This window comes from Aotus nancymaae, unplaced genomic scaffold (assembly GCF_030222135.1).
Source record: "Aotus nancymaae isolate 86718 unplaced genomic scaffold, 86718_ANA_hifiasm-v0.15.2.pri h1tg000059l, whole genome shotgun sequence".
NCBI lineage: Eukaryota > Metazoa > Chordata > Mammalia > Primates > Aotidae > Aotus > Aotus nancymaae.
In genome coordinates this window covers 6790541-6801070 of record NW_026988473.1, presented here as the reverse complement: position 1 = coordinate 6801070, position 10530 = coordinate 6790541, and the positions used below count along the sequence as shown (strand labels likewise).

The window sequence follows — 10530 nt, the reverse complement described above, 5'->3', positions numbered from 1 at the left end:
ACTGGAAATACACCACTGGCTCTCTGGTTCTTGAGCCTTCCAACTTAGACTAGAACTTGAGCACCAGTTCCCCTGGGATCCAGCTTGCTGATTTACCCTGAAGTTCTCAATATTTGTCAGCCTTTATAATCACATGAGATAATTATTTAAAATAAATAAATACCTCCATATGAAGAAATATAGGTAAGCAGATATCCATTTTGTTGGTCACATTTCTCTGCAAATTTTTGACTAATACAAGATATAAATTTTAATGAACATCTTTACTATATAAATTGAAACAAACATATGCTTTTCTCCCTTATTTTGCGAATATAGTAGAATCATTGATGGATTTTAAATGATATATCCACTTTAAATTCCTAGAATAATATACAACTTGTTTTTTTTTTTTTTTTTTTTTTTTTTTGAGGTTGAGAAGTGAGTAGTGTAATGTTAACATCCAAGAAAGTAAAACAAATTGTCACCTCTGCAGCAGCTCATTAACAACTGGTAACACATAGAGGTCAATGTGCCAGAGCTTAAAAAAAAGTGTTAATACAATTGAAGACCCTTCCACTATAAATAGGATGGAGGATGGGTCACTGTATCCTTATTACCAATGACAGTCACCCCAAGAAACACAAGCAGCTGCATCCACCCACTTTCAGGGGGTAGAGCCACTATACTTCTCATGCAGATCAGCTACATTGTCACTGGAGACTCGGATCCAGCCATCCTCCCGCACATGGTAGAGGTTGACGGCACCTCCTGAGTAGGCATCTCTGTAGGTGGCTTGGTAGATGGCTCGACGGGCCAAATCATAGGCCTCCTCCACTTCCAGGTCATAGGAATAGCCCCGATCCATGACCCCATATGCATACACAGAGCCAGAACCTACAGAGAAGGTAGCTCCTGAGATCCGGTTCCCTTCACTGTCCACGTAGTAAAGGCCAGGGCCTCTCTTATCCCAGCCACAGATCATGGTGCCCATGGACAGCCCCATGCCTTTGTACTGATACACCATGTTGGCAAGCAGCTTGGAGGCAGCTGCTACAGAGATGCGTTCCTTATTGCGAAGCTCATAGATTCGACATTGCCGAGCCAACAGCCGTTCCCAGAAGCTGCAATCTGCTGCGCCCCCAGCCATGGTGCCCAGCAGGTATGGGTTGATCTCAATCACCTTCTTCACCGTCTGGGAGGCAATGTAAGCACCTGCTGTAGCCCTGGAGTCGGCTGCAACTATGACTCCATGGCGGAACTTGAAGGCCAAGGTGGTTGTTCCATGAAGCATTTCGATTCCTGGCTCCTCTGGGACACCCCAGCCTGGCACGGCCAGGGTCAGCCCATCACTGGGACTCCCTGGACCCAGATCCAACAGATCTGCACGACCCCCGAGTCCGAAAAACCCGGGCTGGTTCACCGGTAGCGGTCTCTCCAACACGCTGGCCAGCGCCATGTCTAGTGTCTACAACTTGTTTTATATATTGTTGAAATATATGTGAAAACTATGTTATTAATATTGTTGTATTCTATATTCTGTTTATAAGTTGTTATCTATAATAGCCAAGTATTACACCCCCCCAAAAAAAATTATTCCTAGGTTTTGGTTCTCTCAGATCCACAGGTTCAGGCTTGTTTTTATTTACTCTCCCTAGGAATTTCTTCCTGGTGCTTAGACTGCATGATACCAAGTTTCACAGGAAAACTTATACCAATAAGGTATCCTTGAGCTCGAATATTCTATGTATCTAGGGTGCCATAAGCAGGAAATACTGACTATTGAATCAAATATTTCTCTATCCCTTTCTTAATCAATCATATATGTTTCCATATGCTATATAGGGACTCTTGCCCTATTATGTTTGATAGCAGTAAAAGCCACTTATGTGTACAAAGTGTTGTGTAATATAATCATATAATGATATATTTGTCTGACACCAATACAATCCTTGATGCCTTCTTCATTTAGTCAACAGAATATGAAAGTTGGCATTTACATAAAATGGTCCAGATATAATTTTTATAGTTGTTAATCCACTAACAAGTGAGCATTCAACTATATAACTTTTTTAGTATTGTACATATGCTCAGCAAATATCCTGCCACGGCCCTTCATGGGAAAAAAGTCATATTTATACCTACTAGATCCAAAAATTTAAAAGAAGAGTAGCATACACATTTATATGTAGAAAAAAAATAGCCCATAGTTTTCACTTAATATGACCATTAGAGAACTAACTTACATTATCTAAAATATATTTATCTTCACAGTTAACATGTTTACTTTCAGATTCAAAATGCAACTTGAGATTTCTGGGAAAAAATTGCATTATATTTGTGTAAACTACCCATTTATGAACATTTACCAAAGTAAAAGAAAATTATGTTTTAAAGAGATTTGCAACTATCGCTTTTTTCTTTTATTTTTATTTTGTACTAAAAGAAACCTACCAAATTACAGCTTACATAACGTCAAAATCAATATTTAAAAATAACATATTCTAACTTTATCCTAGAAACCTTAGTGAAAATAGTAAATATTCTGCAATGCATACTCAAACTTTCTAAATCGTTTTTATATTCCTTAATATCTTTATTGAACTATACACACATACACACACTCATAGCTTTAAGATGCTTAACTAAAACATTTACTTATGACTCATTATTGACAATTAAAACTTATAGTAAATACTCTCTTACTTTTGATATATTCTATAAGTGTAGAGAATTTTATTGTGTATGGCTGAACAGTAAGTTACATAAGACAAGTAATTTGGTGTAAAGAATTATGTAAAAAAATTATTTAATTTTTATTTAGAAATAAAAATAAACCTAATAAATCTTGAGGGGGGAACAAGTATCATTTAATAGGTTGGATTGGACCTACAACATATGGCTGTCTTCATATTCTGTGCTTGTAAGCTGTAATCATGATTGGCAAGACACAAGGAGAAAAAGTTCTTATACCTAACCTCAAACAGTCATTTGGTCAAGGCAATCAAATGACTTGTCAATTATTAGAAAACTTGTCTAAAACCAGTTACAGCCATGGGTTACCTGTTTTCTGCAATGAATTTATCTGCCAGTATCAAGGAAGAATGTGTTTAAAGATGTAAATGTTTCAATCAATTTTGAACCCAGTTTTTCATTTCTCCCTGTACCCATCACTGTTGACTTGTAACGGCAGTTCTACAAGAAGAAGATAACTTTCTCAACTCTTGTTTTGTGGCTTGGACATGTGATTTGCTCTGATGCATAAAGTGTTAACAGGAACTTGACATATGCTTTTATTATTGGAATGTTCTATTGTGGCTCTGCTTTCAACAAAGACTATCAGCCAAATGGTCCAAAGAAGGTGACATACATACAGGTCTGTAGATCCAAAGGCAGCTGATCAAGTTAGCCCATTCCTGATACCCAAGTGGCCCAACTGTTATCAACAGAGCTACCTCAGTCAAGTCACTTATTTGCAAGGATTGCTTATTGTTGGATATCACTGAGTTTATGAATATTTCTTTTTCTCAGTAAATAACAGATGCTTGAATAGTATCTGTGTATTACCTCAATATCATTATCCTGATTGTTATACTGTATTATCATAGGGGGAACTGGGAAAAGATAATTGGAATTCCTTATATTATTTCTTACAATGGAAAAGGAATAGAATATTATCTCAATAAAAATTTTAATAAATATATAAGTAACATGCACAATCACATTGGCATAAATGGTAAAACTAGGGTGATGAGACTTTATTTGGCAAAATATTTACCATTTTCCTATTTTAGTGCATAAAGAAAAATATAATTTATAAGACCAAGTATAATTTAACTATACCAGATTCTAAACTTCATAAGACAGATATGATTCTTATTTATTTTTGTTTGCCTGCATATCTTCCAATGTCAAAATTGCCCATGTAGAATTAATTGTAATTATTTATTGGACAGTTAAGTGTTTTATACTGAACAGCTCTTATCACAGTAGTTTTATGTTATTAGATAAACTTCCTCATTGTAAACTATTATTCTTCAGATCATCTCAAAATCTAACATATTACAAGATTTAAACTGAACTGAAAGTTGAGCTAAGCATACACATGTAAATGTATACTAATACAGAAACTTTTGTATAACAGTATTCGGAATCAACAATTTAGTTTAAATGGTCTGAGATTTCATCCTTACAATATTTAAGACTTTAAAGTTATTTTATATTCTATAACATAATAATTTGGTAATGACTAACTTCCTAACTATCTCTTTCACATCTTCGTTCCTGAGGCTATAGATTAAGGGGTTCAGCATGGGGATGACCACTGTGTAGAAGACAGAGGCGACCTTGACCATGAGCCATGAATTTTCAGAGTTAGGAACACAGTAGAGAAAAAAGATGGTCCCATGGAAAATGGTAATGGCGGTCAGGTGGGAGGCACACGTGGAGAACGCCTTCTTGCGCCCCCCAGTGGAAGGCATCTTCATGACAGTGATAAAAATGAAAGCATAGGAAGTGAGAATGATCATCAGGCTGCTTATTTCATTGAAAGTGGCAGAAACTAAAATGATTTTCTGGCTCACATAGGAGTCAGAACAAGACACAGCAACAATGGCAGAATGCTCACAGACAAAGTTATTAATGATATTATTTCCTCTGAAGGATAATTCCAGGAGAAAGTAGGTAAGTGTCAGAGAACAGACTATCCCCCAAGAGTATGATGCAGCCACCAACAAGGAGCAAAGCCTCTGGGACATTGCAACTGTGTAGAGCAGAGGGTTACACACCGCCACAAATCTGTCATAGGCCATCACTGCCAGCATAAGTGTTTCTGTCACCACAAATATGCAGGCAAAGAAGAATTGCATGATGCATCCTGTGAAGGAGATGCTTCTGTCTTCCACAACCAAGTTCTCCAGCAGTTTGGGTGTCACGGTGGTGGAATAACAGAAATCAACAAAGGACAAGTGGCTGAGGAAAAAGTACATGGGGGTGTGGAGTTTGGGGTTGATCCTGATGACCATGATCATGCCCAGGTTCCCCAGCACAGTGACTGTGTAGATGGTCAGGAAGACCAGGAACAGGGGCACCTGAAGGTCTGGATATTCTGAGAAGCCCAAGAGGATAAAGGTGACTCCAGCAGTCCGATTTTTTTGTAACCTATCAAAAAAAAAAGGAAAGTTGAACCAGAGAAGTAGGAACCAATAAGTGCAACAGGAATCAGAAAGGAAGAAATATTGAGAGACTAAATGGGTCTTTATTAAGAGTGTTGCTGAAAATTCTAGGTTTCCACTGTTACATTATTTCAAAAAGTAGAGTACTTATATAAAAAATACAAGTTGACTAGGATTATTTTGTGAATGGAATAATAAAAAACAAAATTAAGACAGGAATAACGCAAAACAGGCTATAATTTCCTATATTTCAGACAATAAGACCCACTATCATCATAGACAGCAGGCTTCATGAGAAGAGCCACTCTTACTTTGCATGAATCTGAGATAAGTGAGAATATGTCTATTGGAAGATATATATGCATTTCTACAGTTTCATTCCTGCCTGATTTGTAAAGCTATGAGACAGTTAACTTACAACTCTTGACAAACAGTAAAATGTTAACATTCCTGGAAAATGGTAAATTTAATATTTTATTGGTGGTTTTATTTTTAATGCTCTTCTGATTTCTTGTAATCCAATACTCTCAACACATTCTGAAGCTGTGTTGCACTAATATGCTAATCTTTCTCATGTATGTTGAAGTAAACTTAAAAAATGTTTAATGTTATTCTTCATGGTCCATTATATCATTTACGAGGAGGTTATTGCAACAAAATATGTGATGTATGTTTCTGTAGTGATAAAGTAATTGAAGCAATATTAAATGAGAAGTTCTTCATTTTCCAATGTGGCAAATCCCAAAAGATAGGTAAGTGACAGACAATAATAAACATGAAAGTACTGAATGCAGCAAATACATTTTAGCTTTTAGGAAAAATACATTCTGATTTAGATTTAAGTTTAAAGCTTTGCTAAGAATAAGTGTCAGGGAGACCCATCTCAAACAGGACACCATAATATTCTCTGAAAATGCCGTGATGCCACTAGGCATTTCCTCAATGTTAAAATGCAATAATATACTCATGATTGGAAATTTAAATCAGCAGCATGGAAGCAGAAAGATTGCTAATGGATATAATTATTATTAGACATCGTATAAAGCTTATTAGATATAAAGTTTTGTATTTATTAGAATTATAGCTAATTAGTGAGATTTCAAAAAACATAAAGAGTTATTGAAATGAGGCCCATGTAGGACACCTATCAACATGTGGACACATTTGTGAATACAATGCAGAGAATTATTTTCCTGAACCCACACAATGGAAGTCTAAAATTTCATTTGTGGCTTTAGTCTAAATCACATAACTGTATTTTCCCCATTGTCCCTTATGTACTTCCATTACACAATAGCTTTCTCTAGTTCTCACAGGATTGTGTCTGTAGGAAAGCTGTCTTCCAAAGGGACCAATGACTCAGCAATTTCCCTGAAACAATTATTCATAAAATCTTAACACTATGAAACTGGATTCTGACTGTATTTTTCAGTTGCCTTCCTCAATTTGAAATATTTTTGCAGCATTGCAAGCATAATTTTCTGTAATTACTTTCACCTGAGAGTCAACTTTAATAATTCCAAATGATGTTTTTTGATGAATGCATGAAAACTACATTGTGGATCCTGAAATTTCAAAACTGCTTAGATCTAGATATTCAATCTCATTACTACTAATACATTCTTCTCAAAGTCATAGTAGATGTATCAAGCTGTTATGGAACACATGCCCATTTACCTAAAGTCTGCTTTCTATCTATTCTCACTAGCATAATGCTTTATCTTACCATCTACTGTTATAAAGATTACACATTGTTTCTTCTCCTCTGTATATATTGCAAACATTAGTGTTTATAACTCACAATTACCGTAAACCATATCCTACCATTTATCAGATTTGGCTATTGGTCTCACTTATCTCCTCAGAAAGCATAGGAAATTTAAAGATAATGCCAATTTTGTTTTATTCTTTTTATTTGCCAAAGTATTGATTTTATTGAGGGGTACATGGTGGGAGTCTAATGAGAGAACCAAAAACCAGAATTGATACTATTTGAAAGAGCGAAGGAATCTGGATATAACAACATAGGACCTCCATTCCTTGAAGTGGATTTGGGGGCATCTTGACTTACACTTGTGTTTGTCTCATACTAAAATTACCAGAACTCAGTATTTTCCTTCTACAATAAAATTTTAAAACACTAAATCAACTCACCTAAATACAGAGGCATTTGAATGATTCATTTACTGAAGGATCTTTGGCTGAAATTAATGAACTCCAATAATGCTCCTCCTTAGTACTTAATAAAAACAAACATGAAAACAACAGTAGAAGTGTCAACAGTATATTTCATTGAAGAATTAAATGTTACTTTTTTCCCCAACCTCCTAAGAAAACTCAGAGATAGCAGAAATAAGGTCACATCTAGAAACTAAGTCCTAGCACCAAACTGTGTCACAAATATATGCCCCAAGGACCCTGGAGACTTTCAACACTGTAGAATATCACTGAAGCATTGCCTTGGAGGCTACAATTGGAACAATTACATATAACACTATCCCATGTGGTATCTTGTTTGTATTAGTGCCTTTCTAAAGCCCTTGACATTTGTCTTATCAACTTCACTTAATTAATTTTAATACTGAATATATCTTGGCTTTACATAGGTGTAATATACAGCAACGTGAACAGAAAAAAACAGCTATAAAACGATAGTCCAGAGATAGCTATTATTACCTCATGTTAAATTTATTTTCTTTTTTATGAAGGTATATTTATGTTACTATATGTCCAAATACAAAGCTGCCTAAATAAGCCTACGTCATTTATTTATTCTTTGTGGCAATATAAACTTCATTTGGTAGTCACACCATTGTTTCTTTTTTAATAGAAAACAATGTGTTGGCCTTTTTAAAATATGACTATATTCAGATGTTTATGTTGACTATTGAATCTGAAAAAAAAACAAGCTATGTTTCTAAAAGTAAAGCAGTTTATGAAAAATGCCACTTTCGGGGAAAGATGATGTATTCATTAATTTTGTTATTTCTTCATTAGGCTTACAGATTCTGATTACTTCTGTAACTCTCTTTGAAACTCTCTTTGAAAACACTGGGAATCCTAGTTCTATAAATCTGACCAAGATTTAATAACTGAATGATTTTTCCCCGATTTATAGCTGGAAACCTTACTTCGACAGTCGGGAATATCAACTTGAAATAAATTTACCTGGTCTTTGACTTGAAGAAGTAACTTTATGTGAATTAATTTTGGGTGTGATAAGATATTTCTTTATGACTCAGATGACCTTAGAATCTTTTACAACTCCCAACCTTTAAATGGCTATAAAAACTAAGCTCTAAAATTCATATTATTTGGTTAAATATTTAGCATGTAGATTTCAGTTATTGCATAGAATTATAGCACAGAAATTATTTTAAAATTATTAGTTAAATTAATTTCATTGTATATACATCTCTAAAATTTTGTCTTTTATATAGTATGTCAATAATTCACACTCAATATCTGTTTGCTCTAACTTTAAGCAATATTTATTCTTAAATAAGAAAATTCAAGTTACAAACTCGGGTTTATAGTGGATTTATAATTTAAGGTAGCACACATTATTTTGTTATATCTACTTTTGTACACCTTTTAGCAAATTTTTTTAAAATTAAATGAACCAGACTCTAAGAAATAAAAATTGGTAAGTGAAATAATATGTGTTGGTTTCCAAAGAGTGCTCCTAGTAGGCAAGGAAAGGAGTACAACTTTTATATTTCTCTCTGTGTCAAAAGATAACTACTAAATTTAGTTATAAGTGTATCTACCTACAGAATGGCTTTACAGATGGTGCTGGTGATGGTAGTGGTATTGACAATACAGGTAATTTAGGAACATTTTGAGAAGGCACTAACAACATATTATAAACTCCAATTTCAAAGTTTACATTATTTCCACTTCTACCCTGTAAAATGTAGAGTTAGCTACATTGTCACTAACTAGTCCCTAGTTTTATGAAAAGAGAAAGGAATTGGGAAGTTATGTGCAATAAGGGATTGTTTTGAAGTCCTCCAGTGATAAATCTTAATTGGCTAGTTGAATAGTCATAGAGCTTCATGGCCTATCTAGGTACTCAAGCATTCATTTGGAAAAAAAATTACATGTATATATATAATGTATATTTGTGTGTGTGTGTGTGTGTGTATGTCTGTGTCTGTGTATTTATCCAAATAGAATTGAGAAAGAAAGATCAGCCACAGAAACAGGTTTTCTGGAATTCAAATTCAAGCTACATCACTCATTAACTTTATTAGTTTGAGGAAGTGACAAACTCACCATGATAAATTCTAATTATTGTCATTAATGTTGTTTTTAAAATGAGCATATTTATGAATCTACTTAGACCAAAATAATTATCACTGTATTTTATCTAGTAGTATATGTTTGCTGAAAAAATTCTGAATTATTTTATTATATACAATGCATACCTATTAGATACTAAAAATGAAAATAATAAAATTGAAAAGTAAGAAATGTAAAAAAGGCAAATGAAATTACAGAAAGGAAAAATGTCTTTACTACATTATTGATGGGAATGAACATTTGGGAAGCAAAATTTGGCAGTGCCTATTCATGCTTTAAAATGTTCATATTCTTTGATTCTGCAATTATATTGTTGAAAATTATCTTACAGAAATACAATTTATTCAATATGTATATATATACATGCATATGTATCCACATATATATTGCATATATACACACATGTATACATATATACATGTATACATATGCATATATATACACATGTACACATACCATATATGCAAACTTATGAAGATTTTCAATGCAGCATAGCTAAAGTAACCGAAAATAGAAATAACACAGATCTTCATATAGCGACAAGTAGTGCTGTCAATGATATTTATTAAAATTAGAGTATAACCATTAATTGTGGTTTTCCTTCCTTCTATATTAACTTCTTCAGTCTCAAGTCAGGTGTACTTGATTTTCGAAAGTATCATTCTGTACCAGTTCTGGGTTTTTCCTATCTTGACCACTTTTGATTCTTTCAGTTATTTTCCATTCTTAGCTTTGAATTCAGTTTCATCATTTACTTTTTCTCTATAAAGTTCCTCAAATGTATTCTGAGGAGGGAACTTAAAGAACAAAGAGAAATTGTTATTAAATTGGTGCTTCTAATTCAGATTTATTGATGCAGGTGTTAGCAAGCATTGACTCGGTTGCTGCTGTGCCATCCTAGATGTGAAAGAATGAGAAGCAAAGGAGTAGAGCAGATGAAAAAGGAACCAAGTCTTATAGATTCCCTGGGATGCAAACAAAAAATTACAGTGTATGTTTGTATGCATTAGGACCTATTGCTGTATAATTACTAAGCTGCATATACAAATATACTAATTTAGTATTTCTAAGT

At 34.0% G+C, this 10530-nt stretch overlaps 2 protein-coding genes across 2 annotated transcripts; both read right to left on the bottom strand.

Moving 5' to 3' along the window:
- Positions 1 to 407: 407 nt before the first annotated feature.
- On the bottom strand, positions 408 to 1441 carry LOC135270152 (proteasome subunit beta type-5). The gene has a single exon (XM_064365469.1). It carries the CDS (start codon positions 1436 to 1438, stop codon positions 647 to 649), a length of 792 nt encoding a protein of 263 aa, XP_064221539.1. The 5' UTR covers positions 1439 to 1441; the 3' UTR covers positions 408 to 646.
- A 2755-nt stretch (positions 1442 to 4196) lies between these two features.
- LOC105724366 (olfactory receptor 5D13-like) lies at positions 4197 to 7336 on the bottom strand. Its single transcript, XM_064365468.1, has 2 exons — positions 7308 to 7336; positions 4197 to 5139 (listed from the first exon to the last, which is right to left on the bottom strand). Exons 1-2 carry the CDS (start codon positions 7334 to 7336, stop codon positions 4197 to 4199), a joined length of 972 nt encoding a protein of 323 aa, XP_064221538.1.
- Between the last annotated feature and the right edge of the window lie 3194 nt (positions 7337 to 10530).